The sequence below is a fragment of the Puma concolor genome, chromosome E2 (assembly GCF_028749965.1).
Source record: "Puma concolor isolate L17-30 chromosome E2, mPumCon1.1.hap2, whole genome shotgun sequence".
Lineage (NCBI taxonomy): Eukaryota > Metazoa > Chordata > Mammalia > Carnivora > Felidae > Puma > Puma concolor.
In genome coordinates, this window is record NC_141681.1 from 53,553,595 (window position 1) to 53,580,365 (window position 26,771).

At 45.1% G+C, this 26,771-nt stretch overlaps 1 protein-coding gene and 1 pseudogene across 10 annotated transcripts; one reads left to right on the forward strand and one right to left on the reverse strand.

Moving 5' to 3' along the window:
• Window positions 1–747: 747 nt before the first annotated feature.
• CARD8 (caspase recruitment domain family member 8) lies at window positions 748–26,771 on the reverse strand. 10 transcript variants are annotated; one of them, XR_015244986.1, is made up of 13 exons: window positions 25,136–25,281; window positions 24,059–24,162; window positions 22,499–22,657; window positions 20,494–20,658; window positions 15,917–15,972; window positions 13,283–13,433; window positions 12,241–12,470; window positions 11,905–12,167; window positions 10,521–10,646; window positions 10,052–10,193; window positions 8,358–8,402; window positions 1,922–2,032; window positions 748–1,757 (listed from the first exon to the last, which is right to left on the reverse strand). XR_015244986.1 is itself a non-coding variant. In XM_086690254.1 (13 exons), exons 3-13 carry the CDS (start codon window positions 24,115–24,117, stop codon window positions 4,533–4,535), a joined length of 1,668 nt encoding a protein of 555 aa, XP_086546380.1. In that variant the 5' UTR covers window positions 24,118–24,162; window positions 25,136–25,232; window positions 26,741–26,771; the 3' UTR covers window positions 4,065–4,532. The 10 variants fall into 10 exon arrangements, 9 of the variants coding, with proteins under 9 accessions (XP_086546387.1, XP_086546388.1, XP_086546380.1 ...); XM_086690254.1 differs by lacking the exons at window positions 748–1,757; window positions 1,922–2,032 and adding exons at window positions 4,065–4,804; window positions 26,741–26,771 and having other exon boundaries at window positions 25,136–25,232; XM_086690261.1 differs by having other exon boundaries at window positions 748–2,032.
• Window positions 16,603–17,863, forward strand: LOC147573711 (density-regulated protein pseudogene; annotated as a pseudogene).

Consider the following 26,771-nt stretch of genomic DNA (forward strand, 5'->3'; position numbering starts at 1 on the left):
AATAATGAAGAGAGACAGGCTCTGGAATGAGGATCATAGTCATATGAATTCCTATACTCAAGCTTAACCTGTGTATACATAGATCTGGCCCTATTTAGGATCCTGAGAACTTTGAGAACTGAGGTAATGGGGAGACCCATGCCCAGTCCCATAGATACATACATACGATAGGCCTGAATAGCCGGGTAAAGGCTTTGAAAACTGGGAGGTTAGGGGCGCCTGGGTGGCTCAGTCGGTTAAGCAACTGACTTCGGCTCAGGTCTTGATTTCACGGTTCGTGGGTTTGATCCCCGTGTTGGGCTCTGTGCTGACAGCTCAGAGCCTGGTGCCTGCTTCGGATTCTGTGTCTCCCTCTCTCTGCCCTTCCCCCACTTGTGCTCTCTCTCGCTCTCTCAAAAATAAATAAAATGTAAAAATAAATAAAAAAAAAAGAAAACTGTAAGGTTAAAAAAAAAATCCAGGGATGCACATTTGGCTCAGTCAGTGAAGTGTGTGATTCTTGATCTCGGGGCTGTGAGTCTGAACCCCATGTTGGGTGTAGAGGTTACTTAAAAATAAAATCTTGGGGTGCCTGGGTGGCTCAGTTGTTTAGGCTTTGGACTCTCGATTTTGGCTCAAGTCATGATCTCATGCTTCCTGAGATGGAGACCCACTTTAGCCTCTGGGCTAACCAGCATGGAGTCTGCTTGAGATTCTCTCTCTCCCTCTCTCCCTCTGTACCTCTCATGATCTCAACATAAATAAATAAATATTTTAAAAATTTTTAATAAAATCTTTTTGAAAAATCCGCAATCTTGCTTGCACATAAATAAGACCCAGCGTCTCATAACATAACATTCAAGTGTCCAGAATACCAACCAAATTTACTCAAAATGTAAGGAAAAGCCACAAAAATCTCCACTTACGTGGAAAATAATAATAAACACCGAGAAGTAACAATAATCATCAAAGAATGAGGTGACACCAACGATGGGATTACCTGACTGCCGGAGTCCAGCTCCAGCAGATGCAGGGGTTCCCAAAGGATGAACGGCGTCGGCGAAAAAGTGAAAATAAAACAAAACTAACATAAAAAACTAAAATAAAAATGGACGCAGACAACCGCAGTGTGTTGAACTGGCCGATTGATTGTAGCAAACGTGGCATTATATTTGCTAGTGATCTCCTTGTAGCCTACGTCATCTACATTTTCTGGCATCACCCAATTCTCAAATTGTTCCTTTGGGTCATCACCCAATAAGGAATACCATGATTGTTTTCTCATAACGTCCCCTCCTGCCCTTTGCTTATTGATTAATTTCTTTCATTGTTTTTATTATGTATCTATGCTTATCTATAATCTATAAAGTATTTGCTTTGCTGTTCTCATGAAAGGTCATTTATCTCTCAACACCTCAAGTGGAACAGTTACAGGGACATGACCTCTTGGTTGTTTCCCTGAACCATTCGTGGTTTTGAAGAACAAAAGTGTTCGTCTCGGTCCGAGGTGCCAGGAGGGGGCCAAGAGGGCCTTAGAAACCCACGCCTTATACATTCTCAGAGAGACAATGCACCTAGGAACTAATGAACCATTCTGTCCCTTAACCGATTAGGTTCAATCATCATCTACAATGCCTCCTGGGCGCCAGGTGGGCCCAGGGGTTAGAGTGACCTGAGTCCATAGATAACACTCCTTAGTTACTGGAGTGGGGCTTTCAAATCCATATGTCTCTCCTTTACTGGCCTCCTTTGCTGGCAAATGCATGAGGCTATCCTTCCTGTAAGTAGACAAGTCTCCATAGGGGGTGGCAAGGGCTAAACGTAAGGCCGCACAATTTCCTGCGGAACCTTATTTTCTTTCCTAATGGCTCTTTTCCCAGTGGGCCTGTCGAGGGCAATTCCCCAACAGACAATACCCCAGGTAGTTTTAAGGCCGAATTACCTAAGAGCGGGAGGACAAGAAGCTTCACTGTCGCTGGGCCGCCCTGCAGTCGCCAATCCGTCCACAGCCCAGGCCTTGCCACTCAGGCTGGGATAGCTCGGCTTCCAGCACCTGACAAAGATTTAAAAAAAAAATTTTTTTTAACGTTGATTTATTATTGAGAGACAGAGAGAGACAGAGCATGAGCAGGGGAGGGGCAGAGAGAGGGGGAGACACAGAATCCAAAGCAGGCTCCAGGCTCTAAGCTGTCAGCTCAGAGCCTGACACGGGGCTCGAACTCACAAACTGAGAGATCATGACCTGAGCCGAAGTCAAACACTTAACCAACTGAGCCACCCAGGCACCCCTCCTCATGGGTTCTTAAAGCATACTCAGCAATTGAAAGTAGAAAACAGGGGCGCCTGGGTGGCGCAGTCGGTTAAGCGTCCGACTTCAGCCAGGTCACGATCTCGCGGTCCGTGAGTTCGAGCCCCGCGTCAGGCTCTGGGCTGATGGCTCAGAGCCTGGAGCCTGTTTCCGGTTCTGTGTCTCCCTCTCTCTCTGCCCCTCCCCCATTCATGCTCTGTCTCTCTCTGTCCCAAAAATAAAATAAAAAACGTTGAAAAAAAAAATTAAAAAAAAAATAAAAAAAGAAAGTAGAAAACATATATAACATTTTTCTGTTTCGGACTTTATTATATATAGAGAGAGGTAATATTGAAGACAACCCGGTCATAAAAGGGAACATGGCCAAAATGGTGGTAAGGCTTTTAGATTCCACTTTATCTTTATTTTTCCTTAAGGAGACACCCCACCCAGTGCAGAGATCAATGCAGGCCTTGAACTCATGACCCTGAGATCAAGATCAAGACCTGAGCTGAGATCAAAAGTCAGACACTTAACTGACTGAGCCACCCAGGCGCCCCTCTAGATTCGACTCTAATTAACACAATATTGATATTACTACTGAGGCATTCAGTGTGTATCTTTTCATCTCTAGTGCAATCGCCAAAAAATCCACGACCACATCTTGTCAAAAACACAACAGATAAATTAAGGTGGAATCTGAAAAAACTCTTCACATAACCACTGAAAAGCCAAGAAAGGAAAGATAGCCATGCAACACCAAGGGCATAAACAGAAAACAAATACAAAAATGGCTGACCCAGGCTAGATTCTAACATGTCAACAGTCATGTTCAATGTAAACGGCTCAACATGCCAATTAAAGCAGAGATTGTCAACGTGGGTTAACAAAACAAAGACAAACTGACTCAACTCTATGCCGTCTTCTGCAAAAACTCACTTCAAATATAATGAAATAAGATGAGTTCAAAGTCAAAGGGTAGGCAATAGTTATGCCATGCAAACACTAGTTCAAAGACGGCTGGGATGGATAGAAAATGGCAGGGCCCAATGGAGACTCCAAATGTCAGGCTTATTTTTGTGACATCCTTAGCCACGAGGGCCTCTCTCAGAATCAGCCGGATACTCTTCATCTTTCCTCTCGCTGGTTCTGTGCAGACCATTTATCCATACTTCACCACTGTGTGGACCTGCCCACTCCCAGCACCAGCCTATATTCCAGCAGCAAAACGTTTTCTGCCAACGTTTCCATGGGCTTCCATTCCTGTGCTCTGTTCCATGAAAGGGACTCAGATCATTCTGGGATAAATACCAGTGGATAAAATGTTAAAGACACAGCATGTTTTTGATAACGACAACATTAAGACTTAGGAATGCCATGAATGTCCTCAACAGAGAGGTTTTTTAAAAAAATGTTTATTTATTTATTTTGAGAGAGTGAGAGAGAAGGGGAGGGGCAGAGAGGGAGAGAGAGAATCCCAAGGAGGCCCCACACTGTCAGCGCAGGGACTGAAGTGGGGCTCGAACCCACCAACCGTGAGATCATGACTTGAGCCAAAGTCAAGAGTCGGACGCTCACCTGACTGAGCCACCCAACCCCCCCCCCCACCAACAGAGAGTTTTTGTAAGCCTTCCTGCCTTTTGTTGTGAGAAGGTAACATCTCAGAGGTAATGTTCACCGGAATTGCTTCTCACATTGCTCAAAACTGGTCTCCCTGGGCCTTGTCGATCACGAACACACTTGCGTTTATCTGCCTCTGCCCAGATGTCCAAGAAATGTGCCAATGGATGAAACAGGATTTTTAAAAAAAATTTTTTCAATGTTTATTCACCTTTTTGAGAGACAGAGAGAGACAGAGCATGAGCAGGGAAGGGGTAGAGAGAGGGAGGCACAGAATCCGAAGCAGGCTCCAGGCTCCGAGCCATCAGCACAGAGCCTGATGCGGGGCTCGAACTCACGAACCGTGAGATCATGACCTGAGCCAAAGTCAGACGCTCAACCGACTGAACCACCCAGGCACCCCAGAATTTGTTTTTAAAAAGCACTTCGAGGCAGTAGTCCTCTCTTCATATATTCTTGACGTTAAGATATTAGGATACACTAATAGGTCTCCATGAAATTACACATCAGTCCTCAGGAAATCCTGTGTGATGTGTTGGTGTTACCTGGACCTCGTGCCTTGGACCCTGAACTCAATGATCACACGTCCGTTTATCCATTTTCAGCGGAGAACACTGGATTCTCTCTCCCTGAGTATCTGTCTGAATCACTGTTGTAAACTCTGCTGGTTGAGGTAGGACATCAGATAAGGGTCTCTTCTACTAATGCTTTTGAAGAGCACCTTCTGGGCCTGGTGCCCTTTATTCTCCACCATCCTCAGTAGGGTCTCGTTCCTTCTCTGCTGTGTTGGCATCTGCTGCACCATCTCCTTCTCTTCCTCGGTGAAGACCCCATGGTCCTGAAGATCATCCAGGACTCCATTCAGGTTCCCCATCCTGGCTTGAAGATGACGACGGTGCTCCTTCATAAAGGCCACAGCTGGACAGAAGGAAGCGTTGCAGACTCAGAAAAGGGAAGCTTGCTTATAGGGGTCAGGACCCATGCCCAGCTTCAAGACATAATTCTGCATGGAGACGTTGCTCATTCTCTTTTGCGGGCTGCCCGGGTCTCCCAGACGCACGCTCGGGACGCGCAGTCCATTCTCGGGGGTCAATGAACCTAGGGAGAACTCAGCGATACCTCTTCTTCAATCCCAGCCCCCCCCCAAGCTTTGAGCACTTCGCCTTCGCTACTTTCCGGTTGTCATCGGAACCCTAGAGAGAGGGCTCTACGTTGCCATCCATCCAACTACTCATCCTTCTAACAGTCTCCGAGTTCCTACATTGCCAGCAGCTGTGCATGACATCAGAGAGGCAGATGGATAAGGCTGGCTCCCCACCCTCAAGGGTCTTCTGCTGCTGAACTGTGTAGAAAGAGATTTACCTGGTTAAGGACCACACAGGACGGACAGGGGCAGTGGACGGAAGAAGGTATTTTGCATCATGCTGACTCAGGGTTCCTGTTGGTGCCCATGTATAGTACCTGTGTGACCTTGGCCAAATAACATTGCTTTCTTGTTCCTCAGTTTCTTCACTAAAAGTGTGTGGGGGGGGCACCTGGGTGGCTCAGTCAGTTGAGGTTCCAGCTTTGGCTCAGGTCATGATCTCATGGTCCATGAGTTTGAGCTCTGTGCTGACAGTTCAGAGCCTGGAGCCTGCTTCGGATTCTGTGTCTCCCTCTCTCTCTGCCCCTCCCCTACTAACGCTCTCTCTCTCCTTTAAAAATAAATAAATATTAAAAAACAAGTGCGAGTGCTGGGACACCTGAGTGGCTCAGTTGGTTAAGCATCCAACTTCGGCTCCGGTCATGATCTGGCGGTTCGTGAGTTCGAGCCCCACATTGGGCTCTCTGCTGTCAGCACAGAGCCTGGAGCCTGCTTCAGATCTTCTGTCCCCCTCTCTCTGCCACCCCCGCCCCGCTTGCACTCTCTCCCTCTCTCTTTCTCTTTCAAAATAAAACAGCATTTTTTAAAAAGCGTGATTGCTTTTTATGTACAACTCATGCCTCTAGAACTTTTGCTCTTAACACGGTGGCACAGGTAATTCGTGCCCAGGCATCTGTGGCTATAGCCAAACAGCTTGATTTAATGACGTGATTTCTGTGAAGTCTCGGTCTTTGTACTGAAAAGTCATCGCAAGGGTGTGGTCACTGACTCCACAGTTTGAACGAATGATGTTGCTGCCACAGAGTCTCCGCTTAACCTATTCTTGCTGCCTCGATTGTTTCAACCTTCCCGTTTGTTTAGCAACTGCTATTCAACCTTCTTTTTCTTAAGTGTATTTACTTTTTGAGAGAGAGAGAAAGAGCACACGCGCACGAGCAGGAGAGGGGCAGAGAGAGAATCCCAAGCAGCCTCCACGCCATCAGCGCAGAGCCCGATGCAGGACTCGAACTGGGACATCATGACCTGAGCCGGGATCAAGAGTCGGACGCTCAACCGAATGAGCCACCGAGGCGCCCTTGCTATTCGATCTTCTTAACTGGACATAAACTTCACTTTTTCCTTTTCTCCAGGATGCACTCTGAGACGTTTTCAACTCCCTCAACGCTAGATCCAAGCTCCTCATGTCATCCTCTTCTAAATCCCTCCAGTTTTCCTTGGCAACACGCCCCACGAGTATACTTTGATAAGCAGTGTGGAACAGGCTTCGTTGTTTTCACCTGCTGGAATAGAAACCCCATGCGTGCAGAGAGCGTGTCTGTCTCGGGCTACACTGCATACAACATTGTTACTTCACGGCCACTACCGTGTTCCCGCTCTGACGCTCCTCTGTGATTGTCTGGGGAAGCCAGCCACGGTTTATTGACAGGACTAAACAGAAGTGGACGATATGAAGCACAAATACAGGTACCCTGATTATTTAGCATGCTACAGGCCTTCGATAAGCTGCGTTTGTCATCAAGATCATTTTTATCACCATAGTCCCATGAGGGACAAATGTCACCACAGCCTTCAGGTCACAAAGGAGGGGATGACTAGACTCTGAAGCAAAGTCTTCACGGAAGAATTAATATCAAAGGAGGATTTGAAGGATTTGTAGGACTTCTTTAATGTTTATTTTTGGAAGAGAGAGAGAGAGCAAGCAGGGTAGGGCCAGAGGATGCGAAGCTGGCTCTGGGCTGACAGCAGTGAGCCCGATGTGGGGCTGGAACTCATGAACCATGAGATCGTGACCCGAGCCGAAGTCGGATGCTCAACCAACTGAGCCAGCCAGGTGCCCCGGAAGGAAAAGGATTTGGGTATGAAATGCAAGATGCCACCAGGCCAAAAGGGAAAGAGGGGTAAAGAGGTGTCATGATTCATGGCACATGGTGGCCAGGATAAAGATTTGACTCAAGATGTGGGCCAGCAGAAGCTTCTGAAGGGTCTTCTAGACAGAGTGAATGAGTGTCAGTTTCATCCTTCAGACGACAGGTGACAGATATCTCTTGCTCAAGAGCTTGTGTGATAGGAAGGGTAGAGACCCTGTATTAATGCTACACACTCACCACCTACATTAAGTCCTTTCGTTTCCTTTATGAAATCACCTTTACCTGATTCTTCACCAAGATCTGTAGCTGAGTTTGAACCCAGTTGCAACTCCAGGTGTGGGGCCTGATTTTCTCCAGCTAGTCTGCCTCTCTGGACCTCCTGACAACACCCGCTGGCCAGGATGGGTCTGTTGCCATGTCAAGCCAATGCGATACCCGAGGAGCCTTCTCCTCCCCAAGAGACACCAGAAAATGCTCTCCTTCTCCTCCTGGATGATCTGTTTTGACAAAGGGGGCCCGTCACTTCTACTGTGTGGAGCCTGACAATCATGGCCAACAACGTGGAAGGCAGAATGGAGTCCTCTGAATCTTGGCTCCTTATTTTATTTTCCTTATTTTCTTTTTAAAAGTTTAGTGCGATCGAGTCCCACGCTCCTCCAACTGAGCCAGCCAGGTGCCCTTTGGCATTTTATTTTAAATAATTTCTTTCCCCGCTACCTACCATCTCCACTAACCTGAACAAATTCCCAGCTAACACCTGATCTTGACATTTACAACAGCCTCATAAGCCAATTCCCACTTCCTGTTCATTCCTCACTCACAGTCATCCACACAGTTCCGAAGGGTGAGTGCCTTGTTACTCACCCTTCAAAAGTCCCCCTTTGCCTTCGGACTAAGCTCCAAAAGAGTTCAACGATCATCCTTATGCTTACAAATTCTGTTTCTTGCCTGCCCCTCTGGTCTCATGTGGGCTCCGTCTCTCTAAAGTTTGATCCCCAGCCGCCTCAAACTACTCTTACTTAAAGTTCAGCAGATGCAAAATGGTTTCCCAAAAAAGCGTGGTTGCACGCTCAGAGGCTGCGTATTACAGCCTCGTGTGTTTGCTGAAGTGCATCAGACTCTGTGTTTGTCTCTGGAACCACTTAGTCTTTGTAAATGAAGAGAAGGTATGAACCCACATTGAGCGACATCACTCAAAGATCTCCTGAAATCAGACTTTTGGTGGAAACACTGCACTGACCTGGGAGGGGAGGAGGGGCCGATGTAGCACCAAACTGGAGCTCCTCTAGGAAGGAAGGAAAAGTTGGAGAATGATATGAAATCAGCTGTATACCTTTATTTAGTTTTTCTTTTCTTTTCTTTTTTAAGTTTATTGTTTTAGTAATCTCTATGCCTATCTTGGGGCTGGAACTCATGACCCCGAGATCAAGAGTCACATGCTGTACTGATCGAGCCAGACAGGTGCCCCTTGGTTTCTCTAGGCTTTGATGTAACACACTAAAATAAATTTTTTTAATTTTTAAATGTTTTTATTTATTTTTGAAGGACAGAGAGAGAGAGAGAGAGAGAGAGAGAGAGAGAGAGACAGAGCATGAGCAGGGAAGGAGCAGAGAGAGAGGGAAACACAGAATTTGAAGCAGGCTCCAGGCTCCGAGCTGTCAGCACAGAGCCCGATGCAGGGCTCAAACCCACAAACCATGAGATCATAACCTGAGCCGAAGCTGGACGCTCAACCGACTGAGCCACCCAGGCGCCCCTGTAACACACTAAAGTAATTTAATTCCATTTCCTAAGTGAAGGATCCCATTCGAACATTAATATACAAATGGAACCCCATGAGGTAGAAGGTCACCCCCTACGCATTAGGGAAATGCATCAGAGGAAGGAATACATTTTCCCAACATTCCTTCTATTTCTATTTATAAGCCAGTATGTGAGACAATGTGAAGCCAACGCTTAAGTTATCATACTGTTCTACATAAATTATCCTCTAGGAAACAGAACTACCCTATGACCCAGAAGTTGCACCAGATATTATTTAGCCAGAGGATCCAACAAGATCCAGATTTGAAGGGGTTCATGCGCCCCAATGTTTATAGCAGCATTATTTACAACAGCCAAACTATGGAAGAGCCCAAGTGTCCACCAAGTGTCCATCAACTGATGAGTGGATACAGAAGATGTAGCATATATATATGTGTGTGTGTGTGTGTGTGTGTGTGTGTGTGTGTGTGTGTATTACTCAGCCATCAAAAAAAATGAAATCTTGTCATTTGTAGCTATGTGGATGGAGCTAGGGTATACTATGCTAAGTGAAATAAGTCCATCAGAGAAAGATGAATACCATAGAATTTCGCTCATATGTGGAATTTAGGAAACAAAACAGATGGACATATGGGAAGGAGAAAAAAAAAGAAAGAAAGAAAGAGGAAAGCAAACCATAAGCGACTCCTAATGATAGAGAACAAACTGAGGGTTGATGGGAGGGAGGCGGGTGGGGGAGGGGCCGGGTGGAAGATGGGCACTAAGGAGGGCACTTGTTATGATGAACACTGGGTGTTGTATGTAAGTGACGAATCGCTGAATTCTACTCCCGAAACCACTATTGCACTATATGTTAACTAACCAGAATTTAAAGAAAAATTAGGAAGAAAACAATTATCTTCTAGGCAAACGTGTTTTGGCATGAAATACCATCATGAAGTGATTAAACGTGAATAAGCGAGTACATTCCTTAAACCTTATAACGCCGGGGTTGTTGATAGTGCAGAACTTTGGACACTATAAACTGTCAGTAAATTTATTTTCTTCTCTGGGATGAGACCATAAACAGACCTTCTCCTGTGATAGACTTCACTGCAACCAAGGAGACAGGTGCGTGATTTTTTTCCTCCCCCCCCCAATTTTAGCCTTATATATATATTTTTTACCTACCTGGCTTCACCAAAGTGTACCAGATCAAAGTCTTGTATCTTTTTTCAGTAATTTCAAGCATGATTGGTTCCTTCATCCTCCCAGCATAGACTTTAGAGAAGACCTGGATTTCTCCAGGGTTCCTGTAGGATAATTTCAACTCCTAGAGGAAACACATGACTTAAAGCATCGGTGGGGGGGGGGGTGAGGGGGTGGAAAGTTCTGTTTGCCTACAGGAAACTGGCCACTGAAATGTAATCCATTTCCCATACAATCTCATGGCTGGTTGAGAGGAAAACAGAGGGAGAAAGGTCAACATTCTTGGTAAGTTTACAATTTCAGGAAATATTATTGTTCCATGGAAGGAAGAGTAGACCAGCTCTTATCAGGACATGGTTCAGAGACTAATCTTCTCTCTTTCTTTTTTCTTCAAAAGTACAAAATATTTTGAACCATGTGTTCAATTTGAGTTATATCCAATTCTACTGACCTTGGGTATTATTTCCAGGGGAGGCGAACAAGACACAATATAACGGGAACCAAAATTCAGTGGGTCCACTGGGGGCGAGGTCTGCAGACGCACACCTTGAAATTTAGCTTCCTCCTCATCTATTGCCTGAGGAAGAAGCAGCAGAAGCAAATCAGAGGGCGAAGCTAAAAGGAAATAAGCAAAAGCAGTCGCATACAAAGTTCTCCATATACTGTATCAAGTAGCACACATGACATCATTCAATGGATGTAAAGGTTCATGTACAGACTGATACATTCAAATATATATGTATATACCTATATATGCATATTCGTATATATATGAATATGTCTCTGTACATAAGGAAGGAATGTCGTTTTGAAAAGGCTCAGGTCATGATCTCACAGCCGTGAATTCGAGCCCCGAATCAGGCTCTGTGCTGACAGCATAAAGCCTCCTTGGGATTCCCTCTCTCTCTCTGCCCTTTCCCTGCTCTCTCACTCAAAATAAACAAATAAACTTTAAAATATTTTCTCTTGTATTTTAAATACCCATGGTTACTCACAACCTAACAACCGCCAGGCCCATACTTGCCTCTTACTGAGTTGTAGGAAAATTAACCAATTGGCCAGCAAAGCAGATGAGTCTTCCCCCACTAACCTCTCCACCGAGGTTGGAGGAACACAAGTGGTACTCTATCCAGGGATACAGTAGCTATGGGGCCACAATGGCCACCAGCACGTCTGCTTCAGCACTAACCCTGGAAAGGGGAGGGGGGGGGACTCTGAGCCTTTCACAAATGCACAGGAGGAGGATGACTGCAGAGGGGTGCATGTGTGTTTCATTTAGATATTACTAACGTCCATTTCTACAATGAAATCTCTGCATCACCTCTTCTGCAAGTCCCCATAAGTCTCCTCTCCCTTTTTTGCTTCTCCTTCAAAGCTGGAAAAGGTAGCTCCATTTTTAGCAGAACCAAACTCCTACTGGGATCATTGCGTATGGTTCTAGAGTCAGCACCTACAGATTGCCCTTGTGAAGGGTGATTCATGCTTCTATCAATGAAAGCTGTGCCTTGACTTTTCCTATTTGTTTCTTTGTTTGTTTGTTTGTTGTGTGTGTGTGTGAGAGAGAGAGAGACAGAGAGAGCGCCAAGGAGGGGCAGAGAGAGAGAGGGAGAATCCCTAGCAGGCTTCAAGCTGTCAGCACAGAGCCCAACACGGGGCTCGAGCTCACAAAACTGAGATCATGACCTGAACCAAAATCAAGAGTCCCACATTCAACCTACTGAGCCACCCAGGTGCCCCTGTGCCTTGACTTTTCTGTTCAATAGGGAGACAGAAGGTCCAAGGTGATAGGCTGAAAATGTAATTCTCACATCTTCTCCCAAATCTGCAGGCCTTACCTTCGTTAGCAAGGAGTCGCTGGGGATAAGATACAAGTGAAATTTCACATCTTCGGAGTGGAAGTGATAATAGATTAGTGCCGTGGATGTGATGGGGACCGAAAGGCAGGTCCCTCTGGCAAGTCTCAGCAGGATCCCCAACAGAGAGAAGCTAGGGTTTTCCAGGATGGCATAGAAAGGCTCCACTCGGGCTGGCGGCTCCAGGACCATCCCTTCATCCTTAAAATGGGCAACTTGGAACCAAGATATATCGACCTCATTTGCTGCAGGGCAACCAGAAAGGCCATTAGACAATGTTCCCCACCGTCCCCACAGCCTCCTCTCTCCCCTCTGTACCTGGGAGAGAGATGACGTGGGGGAGGTGGATTTCAGTGATGACCCCCTCAGGCTCCACAGAGATGTCAAATAAAGGGCCGGCCACCATCCACTTCTCGTGATACTGTAACTTCAGGTCCAGGTGCCGACCCCAAGAATCGAACGTAATCGTCACGGTCACTGCTGCTGTTACCAGGAAGCCAAGGCCTGTTGCTGGCCACAGATAGAAGCCGGCCACGGGGAAGTGGACACTGAAAAGAGTCAGAATGATAGTCATACAGGGACAACACCAGGACTTTGATTTAAAGAACAAATGTGCAGGGGCACTTGGGTGACTCAGTCGGTTGAGTGTCTGACTCAATTTCAGCTCCAGTCATGATCTCACAGTTTGTGAGTTCGAGCCCTGCATTGGGCTCTGTGCTGACAGCATGGAGCCTGCCTGGATTCTCTCTCTCTCTCCCTCCCCCCCCCTCTTTCTGCCCTCTCCACCACTATCAGAAATAAATAAACATTTAAAAAATAAAGAACAATTGTGCAGAGGGATGTGATGTTTGGGGTGGAGCAAGGTTCAAGATTCATCTGTGACTTTCACCACATTAGAAAATTCTGTGGGGGAGAGGGGGCCCCTGGGTGGCTCAGTTGGTTGAGCGTCCAACTTCAGCTCAGGTCATGATCTCACGGTTTGTGAGTTCGAGCCCCGTGTCAGGCTCTGTGCTGACAGCTCAGAGCCTGGAGCCTGCCTCGGATTCTGTCTCCTTCTCTCTCTGCCCCTCCCCCACTTGTGCTCTGTCCCTCTGTCTCTCAAAAATAAATAAATGTAAAAAAAAATTTTTTTAAGAAAATTCTGGGGAATTAATTAGGCTTTCTGGGCCCTGATTTCTCTGTATTCTACATCTGTCAAAATTAAAATACCAACTCGGAATATGGAATACAGAGAATATTGACAAAATTTCAGATGTCTTAAGAGATATAACATGTACGTGTATACATGTTAAGTATCACACATTATATACTTCCTTTATAGCAGAATTGTGTTTAAACAATCAGCATCTTCGATTCTTACCTGTATCTGTTTGCACTCTTATCAATCAACTCAATATCCACATTTCCTTCAGGTCCCAGAAACTGATTACTTTTACAAACCGGTTCAGTCCCAGAACAGAGTTTAGCAACCAGGTGGGGCACTACTGTCTTCTCTTCCCAGCAAGTATCTTCTGAAAAAAATATATTGCATGTGTCATATGTGGATTGTTGAACAAGGCATGGCCTGAAGGGGTCCTGGATGTTGAATTGCACATGTACTGTTGGGAATCCAGATATCAGAGAGAAGGGTATGGGACAAGCACAAGCGGCTTTGTTTTGAATCCACACAGAGAAAGCCACAAGAAGGTTCTTTGTTACTGCTGAAATTACACCCCCAAATTTAAGAAGGAAGTCAGGCTGGGCAGCATGGGGGGGCAGGGGGTGTATTTGCCTAAGTCAGGAACCACAGCAGCTAAATTTCTACATAGTCCCAAGGAGCAGAAAATGCTTGTTGCTGGTGAGGGAAGCCAAGTCCATAAAGCGAACAAGCATGAAAGCTGAAAAGGCAAAGACACATCTGTTCACTCTTGTCCTCTCCACCATCCATCCCGTGGCACCCCCAGACCATCGCCCGTTCCCTGAACGCTCCCAGGATCCGGCTGCACAACAATGCTTGGAGACCCTCCATGCACACACTGCTGAATTCACTTCCCACTGCTTAGGCTCTGGGCGAGGATGATTTGCATAGAACAAATATCTCTAACCTGGGCAATAGAAATCTTTTAGACACTGTCCTCTGACAAAAATTGGTTTATGAGGAATTATATATGATGGAATCTCATTTTGCAGAGAGTAGAGATCTTGTACAGGAAAAATGAAAAGTCTCAATTAAACAGTTACTTAACCTCTCTGAGTTTTTTTCCTCATGTAGAATCGCTCTGAATCTTGGTACCTGGCTGTGTGATACCCAGCGAAAATAGCACACAATGTTAGCTATTCATGTGATTAGCTTACCCAGTGACCACATGACTGGGAAGACAGGAGTTGGGCTGGGGATCAAGATACAGCCAACACCAGTGCCCTCCTCTCCTTGAATCTCACATGGCTTTCAAACTACTTCACACCACGTAGGACAGTTTTCAACCATCAGCACTTAGAGGTGGAGCAAGTAATGACAAAATCTAAAATAGTCACGTTGGGTAATTTTTTTCCAACCCAACACAATGAGCATAGATATATGGGCTGAATTTGGAGATGGAACCTATAAGAAGGTATTAGTGATTAAATGAGTCATAAGAGGGGTGCCTGGGTGGCTCAGTCAGTTAAGTGTCCAACTTCGGCTCAGGTCATGATCTCATAGTCCATGAGTTTGAGCCCCGCATCAGGATCTATGCTGACAGCTCAGAGCCTGGAGCCAGCTTCAGATTCTGTGTGTCCCTCTCTCTCTGTGCTCATCCCCTGTTCATGGTCTCTCTCACACTCTCTCTCTCTCTCTCTGAAAAATAAATAAACATTGGGGCGCCTGGGTGGCTCAGTCAGTTAAGCGGCCGATTTCGGCTCAGGTCACGATCTCGCGCTCCGTGAGTTCGAGCCCCGCGTCAGGCTCTGTGCTGACAGCTCAGAGCCTGGAGCCTGTTTCAGATTCTGTGTCTCCCTCTCTCTGACCCTCCCCCGTTCATGCTCTGTCTCTCTCTGTCTCAAAAATAAACATTAAAAAAAATTTTTAATAAATAAATAAATAAACATTAAAAAAAAATTTTTTTTTCAACGTTTATTTATTTTTGGGACAGAGAGAGACAGAGCATGAACGGGGGAGGGGCAGAGAGAGAGGGAGACACAGAATGTGAAACAGGCCCCAGGCTCTGAGCCATCAGCCCAGAGCCTGACGCGGGGCTCGAACTCACGGACCGCGAGATCGTGACCTGGCTGAAGTCGGACGCTTAACCGACTGCGCCACCCAGGCGCCCCTAAAAAAATTTTTAATGAGTCATAACAAAGAACTCTTTATCCAATAGGAAAGGTGTCCTGGTGTCCTTACAAGAAAAGGAAGGGGGACCAGATCTCTCTCTCTCTCTCTCGATGCACAAAGAAAAGGCCATGTGAAGACCCAGGGAGAAGGTGGCCATCTACAAGCCAGGAAGAGTCTTCACGAATGACCAAATCTACCAGCCTTTGATCTGAGACTTCTAGCTTCCAGAACCAGGAGAAAATTAACTTCTATTGTTTAAGGCTCCTAGTGTACCGTATTTTGTTATGGCAGACCTAGTAGACCAATACAATGGAAATGTCTCCTAACCAAATACAATCCAATGCTGCCACACCTCACCTACCAGCTGGAAGATTTCTCACCTCTAAGTTTGCTTTATTTGTCTTTAAAGTAGAATCTATATAATCCACTCATAGAGTTTCCATGGATAATAAAAAGAGAATATGTGTAATAACCCTAATAGAGTATTTGGAACATGGAATTCATTCCTGGTATAACGTCCAAGATTTTGAGTACTTCGTATCCCCATTTAAGTTGTATGGAGGATGGTGTTAGAGATAAGAAAATTTGTTTTTGGTCGTCACTGCCATAAAGGACTTCAACACTGTCTTCTCTACGTAAAGCCACGGGACATTTCCATCAACCCACTGACACAGCCCTGGCCTCATCTCTATGTTAGCCAATTACCTGATTCTTGACTCTGTGAAGATTCCTGGTCTTCAGATTCGCTTCTGAATGGAGAACTTGAGTGTCAAAAATGAGGAAAATATTAGAAATTAGTTCACAGCAGGCACCTGGCTATCAGTAGAGCATGAGGCTCTTGATCTTGGGGTCATGAGTTTGAGCCCCATGTTGGGTGTAGAGATTACTTACAACCAAAACTTAAAAAAAAAAGAAATAAATCAGTTCACACACATGCAATAATAATAATAAATAATAATAATAATAATAATAGTAATAGTAATGAAAGGGATGTGATTAAAAACTAGAGCTGTTTGGCCCAAACAGTGGCCACTAGCCAAAAGAGGCCATTTAAACTTTTAATTTAATTTAATTTAATTTAATTTAATTTAATTTAATTTAATTTAATTTAAAATTCAGCTCCTCAAGGGTGCCTGGGTGGTTCAGTTGGCTAAGAGTCCAACTTCATTCAGGTCATGATCTCACAGTCCATTGGTTTGAGCCCCTCGTCGGGCTCTGTGCTGACAGCTAGAGCTTGGAGCCTGCTTAGGATCCTGTATCTCCCTTTCTCTCTGTCCCTCCCCAACTCATGTTCTGTCTCTGTCCATCTCTTGAAAATCAATAAAATTTAAAAACAATTTAAATTCAGCTCCTCAGCTGTACTATCCACATTTCAAATACTTAATACCTACATGTGGAAAATGGATAACGTATTGGCTACCGCAGAACAGAACATTTCCATCATCATGGAAAGTTCTACTGGACAGTTGTATTAGACTCTCAAAAAAGAGATAACTTGGACAAAGAGAGGTTTGTTAACAAAATGTAAGCATAGTAGAACTAAGAGGATCTCTCAACCCAAATGTGTTTTGACCACTCTACCTCTTGTCCTATTATACCAGTGTCCAAAGTGGCCATACCTAACTTCTATTGTTTAAGTTGCTCTGGCGGGGGGGCGCCTGGATGGCTCAGTCGATTAAGTGTCCCAACTCTTGATTTCGGCTCAGGTCATGATCTCATGTTTTGTGGGTTCGAGACCCACATCATTCTCTGTGCTGACAGTGCAGAGCCTGCTTGGGATTCTCTCTCTCTCTCTCTCTCTCTCTCTCTCTCAAAATAAATAAACTTAAAAAAATATTTAAGTTGCCCTGACTGTGTCACTTCAGCTGGCAGTAGGGGCAGGACTGGAGGGGGACAAGAATTTTGTGACCACATGGGTTTGTGAGATGCGACTGCTTATATTTCCAAATCCAACGGGCATGATGGCAAAGGAGGTCTGAGAGACAATATTCCAGGGCAAGTTAGATGCACGCTACCCACTCTGAGTCTTTTACTGTGGAGTCTTTTTACTACCAACAAAGTACTGTGAACACACGTGCCTGGTGTTACTAAATGTCAACAGTGGTTAGAGAAGGATTTTCCAATTTTAGTATATGTGCTGCCGAAGCGAACACTAGAGAAGAATTTTCGAAATGAGCCTGCAAAACTTCCTGGAGAAAATTCACAGAAACAGGAAGCTGACATCGGTGAGGGTCAAAAGACACAGCAGGGGAAGAGGAAGAGAAGAAAAAGCAGAAGAGAGGTACAAGAGGTCCAATAAAGCAAAAAAGAAGACTGTACCACAAAAGATTCTGATCGCCAAAATTCCCAGAGTGAAGAAGAAATATGTGACAGGACTATGTGGCTTTGCAACTTTCGAAATTGATCTTAAAGAAGCACAGAGACTTGTTGCTCAAAAATTCTCCTGTGGGGACTCAGTAACAGGAGAGGATGAGATCATCATTCAGGGAGACTTTATATATGACATGATTGATGTCACTCAGGAAAAAATGGCCAGAGGTGGATGATGATGGCTACAAAGATCTTGGAAAAGCAAAGAAGTGATTTTAAAAATTTGTCTGTAGTTAATGATCATAACTGAGAGTTGATGTGGCCAAAGGGAGAGAGGACTTAAATACATATATATATATACACACACACACACACACACACACGTGCACACACACACATGTTTATGTGTGTGTGTGTGTGCACGTGTGTGTGTGTGTGTGTCCTACAGTAAAACTGTAGATTTCAGCACACTTGATATTTTCACTGTTCTGGATAAGGTTGGTTCGTCTTTTTAACTGCCAAAGTCTGATAAACAGAGGGGAGACTGTAATGCTTATACATGAAATAGAATTTAGTCAAATAAACATTTTGGGTCATTTAGCATTAATTAATTAATTAATTGGCTCTCATTTGTGTCATATAACTTTTGGAATAAAAACACTGAATTAGCAATTGACTCATGGGTGAAACACATGCCCCCATAGCAGTGGTGCCCAAACTGGACTGCACCTGGGAAGCTAAACCACTTGCGCGCCCCCCGCCCCCCCGCAACTCACACAAATACCTATCACAAAACACAGGCCACAGCCCGTACCAATTAAGTCAGGAGGTTGGTGGTGAGACCAAAGCACCATTACTTTTAAAGCTTCCATGATTCCACTATTTAGACAAAGCTGAAAATCATGATCTATGGGGTGAGCTAGTGGTTCATGAGGCACCTGGTTGTGAGAATCCGTCCCTAACACATGAGGACAACCAACACAATCCAGCCTCTGTCTTGGGGAGTTGGAAATTTGGAATGAATCAAGACCTGGGGTATCACAAGGCAAGAATCCTAGTTCCTAAAAAGAGGTATGTATGATGAAGGACGCCTGAGCGGCTCAGTCAGTTGAGCGTCTGACTCTTGATCTCAGGTCATGATCTCATGGCTGTGAATTCGAGCTCTGTGTTGGGCTCTGTGCTCGTCATGAAGCCTGCTTAAGTTAAAAAAGGGGGGGGGGGCGCCTGGGTGGCGCAGTCGGTTAAGCGTCCGACTTCAGCCAGGTCACGATCTCGCGGTCCGTGAGTTCGAGCCCCGCGTCAGGTTCTGGGCTGATGGCTCGGAGCCTGGAGCCTGTTTCCGATTCTGTGTCTCCCTCTCTCTCTGCCCCTCCCCCGTTCATGCTCTGTTTCTCTCTGTCCCAAAAATAAATAAAAAACGTTGAAAAAAAAATTTTTTTTAAAAGGGGGGGAGGGGGAGATGTGATGAAAGAGGAAACAAAAGCGTTGTTTTCTGTGGGTAAAGTAGTTATGGCATAATTGCTTCCATGGTATCATGAAATGTCTAGTTTCACTGATGTGTTCTTAGATTCCCTTCATTTCTTGATCTATACACGTAATCCTTGATCCCCAAACTCCTTATCTATTCCTTGCTACGTCTATTCACTTCAACATGAAAGGGATTAACAGAGAAATTGATACACAGGCTATGGATAAAAAAGAACACATATTTGCAGAAGTGGACTTAAAAGAAAGAATCTGTGGCCCAAACGCGTTCTTGGGCAAGCCACGTGCTAGAAACTTGACCTGCCCTGCTCAGTCTTGGCGCTATGTCTGAGGCTACAGAAGCAGTCATGGATTGTGTTGGCCCCATGCAAAGCACGGAGGTTACATACACTGCCTTCTGTGTGATGCTCCTGCACGCTGGATTCCAATGGGTGGCAGAGGTTGGGATTTCGGTGGTGGGAGGAACCCCTGGTGAGTGGGAGCCAATTCGTCCCAGTAGGTGGGATCCGACTGTTAAATTTTTCAGGAATTTTGTGGGCAGGTTGTTAAACACAGCTATTATTAAGAATTAAGTTACTGGGGCGCCTGGGTGGCTCAGTCGGTTAAGCGGCCGACTTTGGCTCAGGTCATAATCTCACAGTCCGTGAGTTCGAACCCCGTGTCGGGCTCTGTGCGGACAGCTCAGAGCCTGGAGCCTGTTTCAGATTCTGTGTCTCCCTCTCTCTCTGCCCCTCCCCTGTTCACGCTCTGTCTGTCTCTGTCTCAAAAATAAATAAACATTAAAAAAAAAGAATTAAGTTACCTAAGACTTTCATTTAAATAGACCATATTACAAATAAATAAACGCTCGCATTTTTCTACATCTTACTGTATTCTGCACTCTTTTCTCTAAGTTTGTTATTTATTCTTTTGTCATCTCTACACTCAACATGGGGCTCCGACTCAGGGTCCTGAGATCAAGAGTTGCAAGCTCTTTCTACTGAGCCACCCAGGCGCCTCTATACTCTGTACTCTTGAGGTTATGTTACTAGTTTGAAATCCACCATGATACAAGTAATCACCCCACAGAAATTGGACGGCACTACAAATAAAAGCTCTCTCCCTCCCCTGAGGAAGCTGGTGTTGAATATTTTCCAGCACACCCCTTCAGGGACCCCCCTCCGTCCTTCAGCCTCGTCATGAGCCAGATTCCCAAGGCACTGAGTTAGTAATTTGTTTTGGTTCCCAGCTTAACCAATGACACAGTGATCTTTGCATCCATGACTGCCTTTTCGTGTATAGCTTCTCATCCTGCCTTCCTGGAAGAAGAGGTGGTTGATCTCATTCATAAATTTGTGGGTTTGCTGGTAAGACTGTATAACCTCATTCGTTCTCCCCCTGATTCCCATATAAATGACCAAATTCCCCTGATTCTTGTGCGCACCTCTGGTATCGAGGAACAGAATCCAGTACGATTACAGCTTTTTCCATATAATCATTCCCCTTACCAGGAAATCTCTTCCTCACAGGACTCAGTTCCAAGAGCAGTGATGTGCGGTGGTGGCTTTGATATCAACACTTCACAATATCCTCCACTTTCTGAGAAAGTAGAAAACTGGTCATCCTGTATCTGCGCAGCCGAAGAGCGGGGGTGAGATACGTCATCATATCCACTGCAAACAGAACGGAAGTTGTGTTACGAATACAGCACGGAGGCCTGGTGGAAGGACAATCTTGGCAGCGTGATTTTATGTTAAAAGCCATGGACCCCATGCTTTGTCTTTATGGAAGCCTTCTCTCAAGCCCCCATGAGTCCACCTCACCCCGCTTCATACCAGATTTCACTGTGTCTCTATTTCCCATTCCACATTGCTCTCTCCATCCCGGGAAGCAGAACTCAGTCGATTCTCAACACCAAGTACTTGCTGTAACATTTTGTTTCATACTAGATTGTTGACCTAAGTGACCTTGTTGAGAAGTTTAGGGAGAAGAGAAGATTCCTAGCTTATATTCTGCCTTCACCCATCATTGGTGCCCGAGAGAATGGGACCCTAATGTGAGTGAGTGAAATTCCAGGATGTCAGTGAGATTATGTTCTGTAAGAACCCACCCAGAACAGGGGCACCTGGGTGGCTGAGTTGGTCAGCAACAGACTCTTGACTTTGGCTCAGGTCATGATCGCATGGTTTTTGGGTTCAAGCCCCAAGTTGGGCTCTGCGCTGGCAGTGCAGAGCCAGCCTGGGATTCTCTCTCTCTGCCCCATCCTTGTTCATGCTCTCTTGTTTTCTCTCAAAATAAGTAAACATTTAAAAATGTAAGAGGAAAAGAACCCATTCAGTACTAATGCTCCTTTTCTATCTCCACATGATGAGATACACCTGAGATGCTAAATGATGGCTATCAGGCTTATTTCCTTCTTCCACTGGGGATCCTTGTCAAGATATGGAACAGAAAAGTCCCATGCTAGGTCCTTTCTTCTTCTTCACACTTGAGAGCTGGGGTCCAGGGTCCCTTGGCTGGCTGATATCAAGATTGGGGTTAAGAGCAAGGGAGCATCCTTTGGGCCAAGACCTGTACTGTCTAATATGATAGCCACTAGACACACATGCCTATTTAAACTTAAATTTTAATTAATTAAAATTTAAAATCAGTTTCTCACTTGAGCTCGCCATGTTTCAAGTGGCCAAACATCGTAAGTGGACAACGGTTTTCATATTAGACACCACGGATATGAGCTATGCCCATGCTGGCAAGAATTCTATTGATAGCCCTGACCTTAATCATCTACGATGGTTCACTTGACTAGAGATTGGCATTGGAGTAACTGGCATTGGTTCAACCAAATAAAGTGGTTTATTGAGTCCTACAAGCCATGGTACCCTGTATAGAAATATCCTATTGAGAAAGGGTGGATAGACGAAGCAACGCTGAGAAATTCTTGTGTTCATCGGCAATATATTCCAGCCTGTCAAATATTACCTTGAAATAAAATCTATATCTGAGTTACTAGTGGCAGTGATATTTTTGTTGTTGTTGTTATTGTAGTTAGAGAGAGAAGAGTGGGGGAGGGGCAGAGGGGGAGAGAGAGAGAGAGAGAGAGAGAGAGAGAGAGAAAATCTCAAATCTCAAGCAAGCTTCATGCTCAGCTCTGAGCCCAATTCAGGGCTGGATGCCACGACCCTGGGATCATGACCTGAACTGAAATCAAGAGTTGGCACTCAACCAACTGAGCCACCCAGGCGCCCTGACAATGACTACGGTTATAAAAGATATCATCATTAAGGGAAGCTGGGTTAAGTGAACATTTTTGCTCATTCTGTACTACTTTGGCTACTTCCTGTGGGTCTTAAACCATCTCAAAATAAAAAGTCATAACGATGAAAAAGAAAGAACAAATACGCTGATTTTTATGCAAATAATGTCAACGTCTTTGCTTTTCACTGATCTCTATGAGACAGAGGGACAAGATCCAGAATCTTCCATTTTATCCACACTGAATATAATATCTCTTACCTGAAAAAGTCAGTTTTGCATCGGTCCTGAGAAGGGGTAGAGATCTGTTTTTGTTTTTGCTTTGACCGGGCGGACATCTTCCACGGTGACAGGTAGAAGTTCTCTGAGTGGTAGACGTTCTTTTCCACTTTGTCGGCATCACTGATGCACACACACAACCTGGAAAACACAAAGGGTGTTGTGATTTGTGTATGTGCAGGGAACTGGATGGGGGGATGGTCTCCTCACTGTGATGCAGTGGAAGTAACACAAACCAGATGCCTCATCCTCAGAGTGATGCATTTTCTGATGTCCACCTTGGGATTCACTTATTTCACTGTGTTAACTGTTACCCCATCACCACTCAGCAGACAGTGAGCTCATCTCAGGAGACATGGCTCATTTGATTCTCAGTGCTTCGTGTTCATCACATGTATACGTAATACTTGGTAAGACTTACTGCAGACTCGAATATAACTTGTACAACAATATTGCGTGCTAATAAAGTAGGGAGTGTGAGAAGTTCCTTACTCTTCTGCTGCCCTTCATCGGTCCCAAAAAAGGGGAACTTTTGTACAATTGCACCACACTAGATGAATTAAACTTCCCCCAAAGCAACATCTGTTTATTTAGTGTGAGTCTGTCGTGACTATGGCGACCAAAGAGAAGAGAATCCAAAGGCTGGTTCTTGGCACTTACAGCCAAATCAACATCGTTGCTTAACTCTCTGAGGGAAGTATCAGTTTCCTGACTTGTAAAGCAAGGCTATAACACCATCCTCGCAAACCCTTGTGATGATTAATTCTAGCAGGGGAATGTTACCCAGTACCCAACCTAAAAAATGTTAGATTCCCAAAGAAAATAACTCACGTCAGTTACGCTCAATATTCCCTAGCATGGGGGGCTTGTACACCTGCTATATTGGCTGCATCTTTGGTCCAATTCATTTCTGTCCAGTTCCAAGATGAGGCAAAAATGTGCTTTCATTGGTCACAAAGAAAACAAGAGCCTCTGGAAGGTGTGCTGTTGAGGAGTAGCTGAAGCGTTCATGGATACAGCCTAGTGAGTTCGCCTTGTGCCTTGGGATGGCCAAAAGCACAGCCATGGCATCCGGGAAAGAGTTGGAGGAACGTCCATAGACTCACTTGTGCTCAGGTATGAACTTGTGGTCAGAGTCAAGGTCATATTACCCAACGATGGGGAGAGAAAGTCTAGGTAGTACATCTGGCCATCCAGGAAGGTGTTCCCCCTCACGTATGTTGACACGAGTGAATGAAAAAGAAATGTAAGCAGAGCCTTTTCTTTAAAAAGAAAAAAGAAAAAAAAAAAAAAAAAAAAAGCAAGGACACCTGGGGGGACTCAGTCGGTTAAGCGTCTGACTCTTGGTTTTGGCTCAGGTCATGAGCTCACGGTTCATGAGATTGAGCCCCGCATTGGGCTCTGGGCTGACAGCACAGGGACTACTTGGTATTCTCTCTCTCTTCCTCTCTCCCTCCCCTCTCTCCCCCTCAAAATAAATAATGAGGTACAGAGGATACAAAGCCATCAAAAGTCCTCGAAGGGCAGTATATATACTCTCACCATGTCAGAGGGCATCTCTTACATATGCGTATCCTTTTCTTGGATGTATATTTTTCCATTTTATCAGCCGGTGTGTTTACCTCTCTGCTACGTCTCTATTAACCCTGAGAAAAGAAAAGGAAATTGTATTCACATAAGTTGGAAGAACCTGCAGATAAATGTTAGCTTTTATGTCGCCACACAATCGCCAACATTGCTTATTGTCCGCTCAAAAGAGGTACATCAGGTGAATTGTTCCCAGTAATGCTAGGCACTTGGAAGAGAGACCCAGAAAAAACTGTGAATTTTAAAAATTATTTTTTAATTTTTCAATTTGTTAAGTGTTTGTTTCTTTCTGAGAGAGAGAGAGAGAGAGTGCAAGCAGGCTAGGGGCAGAGAGAGAGGAGGGGACAGAGGATCTGAAGTGGGCGCCCTGATGACAGCAACGAGCCCAATGCAGGGCTCTCTCTCTCTCCTTCTCTTCTCTGTCTCTCTCTCTCAGAACAAATAAACTTAAAAAAGAAAAAAAAAAAAAAAACAACCCAGAGATTAGAACCACATGGTAAACACGGGCAAATACCAAAAACCATAATACCGATTAAAACTCAAAGAGATTCATTACAGCCCAATACCGAAGAAAGATTTGTAGGAAGCTATTACAGACTCTGCAGAAGTGAAGGTCTTTTCTAAGTTAATTTATTTATTTTAAGAGAGAAAGAGAACGAGTGGAGGAGGGGCAGAGAGAGAAGGAGACAGAGAATCCCAAGCAGGCTCCCCACCACTAGCATACAGCCCAACACAGGGCTCAATCCCAAGAACTGTGAGACCATGACCTGAGCTGAAACCAAGAGTCTGTCCTCAACGGACTGAGCCACCCAGGCACGGAAGTGACTTTGATTTTGCTTTCTTCTGAGTCAGATGCCGGCTCTGTCTGGCTCAAATCTACCCACAACCAGCTGCAGGGGGTTCTGAAAGCCCACTTCCCCTGCTGATTTCAAAAGGAGCTTGGAACTAGGCAATCTGCAGCTAAGGGCATCCTCCCATCTGTCCCTCCCTCCCCTGAAGCCACCCTACTTGATCTTTTCCTGCAGCACTTACCTAAGTCTCGGCTTCCCCAGGGCACAGAAAGGAGAAGGCAGAGCTGGTGGCTCAGACATCCCCGGGCTGCCCCAGGTTGTGTTCATCTGGGGAAAGACTACCCCAAAGGGAAGAGGCTGAGGCTGAGTCAGAGGAGAATTAGGGACCTCCTCTTATTAAAAGAAGAAGTCCTGCCTCTTGTTATTTATGACAAAATACTTTCCCAAGAATGTGTGATCACTGATGCTCAATTTTACTTTTTTTTAACGATTTTACTTGTACGTAATCTCTACCCCCAACATGGGGCTCAAACTCACAACCCTGAGATCAAGAGTTGGGTGCTCTACCCACTGAGCCAGCCAGGTGTCCCACTGATACTCAATTTGAAGTGTAATTATAATACTTTTACCGTAATGTTGTTGATATTAATAATTTTGAATAGTGCGTGTAATACTGTAATTATTAGAAGGTAGCTTTGTTGGGGCGCCCGGGTGGCTCAGTCAGTTAAGGGTCCGACTTCAGCTCCGGTCATGATCTCACAGTTTGTGAGTTCGAGCCCCACGTTGGGCTCTGAGCTAGGCATGAAAACTAATTCAAAAAAAAAAAAAAAAAAAGGCAATAAGGGGAGCCTGGGTGGCTCAGTCGGTTAAGCGTCCAACTTCGGCTCAGGTCATGATCTCACAGTCTGTGCGTTCGAGCCCCGCGTCGGGCTCTGTGCGGACAGCTCAGAGCCTGGAGCCTGTTTCGGATTCTGTGTCTCCCTCTTTCTCTGACCCTCCCTGTTCATGCTCTCTCTCTCTCTCTCTGTCTCAAAAATAAATAAATGTTAAAAAAATTTTTTTTAAATAAAATAAAATTAAATTAAATTAAATAAATAAATAATGGCAAGAAAAAGCAACCCAACTTTATTATTTAAAAAAAAATTTTTTTTAAGTCTTATTCATTTTTGAGAGGCAGAGACAGAGCACGAGCAGGGGAGGGACACACAGAATCCGAATGGGATCCAGGCTCTGAGCTGTCAGCACAGAGCCCAACATGAGGCTGGAACTCAGGAACTGTGAGATCATGACCTGAGCTGAAGTCGGACGCCCAACGGACTGAGCCACCCAGGCACCCCAAGCAACAACCCAACTTTAGATGTTGGCCAGGATCTGGATGCCATTGTCCTAATGCTCACTTTTTTTTTTTTTTTTTTTTGTATAATTTTAAGTAATCTCTGTGCCCAACATGGGGCTCGAACTCACAACCCTGAGAACAAGAGCCACGCGCTCCCCTGGGTGGCTCAGTCATTTGAGCGTCAGACTTCGGCCCAGGTCATGATCTCGAAGTCTGTGAGTTCAAGCCCCGCGTTGGACTCTGTGCTGACAGCTCAGAACCTGGAACCTGCTTCAAAGTCTACATCTGTCTCCCTCTCCGCCCCTCCCCTGCTTGCGCTCTGTCTCTGTCTCTGTCTCTGTCTCTCAAAAATTAAGCATTAAAAAAAAATAAAAAAAAAAACAGTCCCGCGCTCCACCAACCGAGCCAGAATATAGAGTACGATATAGAGCACCGTTGTTCAGTTGGCCAGGGACGCCGGCGGCAAAGGATTGCAGAATGGAGAGCAATCAACGGGCAGAGTTTACTCACTCTTCTGGGGAGGAGAGGGGCCAGACATCCA

Coding starts and splice junctions, on each gene's coding strand:
- CARD8 (XM_086690254.1), bottom strand. CDS start 24,117: ATGGAAAAATATACATCCAAGAAAAGGATACGCATATGTAAGAGATGC. Junction 15,973..20,493: donor TGTGAGGAAGAGATTTCCTG/GTAAGGGGAATG, acceptor TTGACACTCAAG/TTCTCCATTCAGAAGCGAAT. Junction 12,471..13,282: donor AAGAGTGCAAACAGATACAG/GTAAGAATCGAA, acceptor GACTCTTTTCAG/TGTCCACTTCCCCGTGGCCG.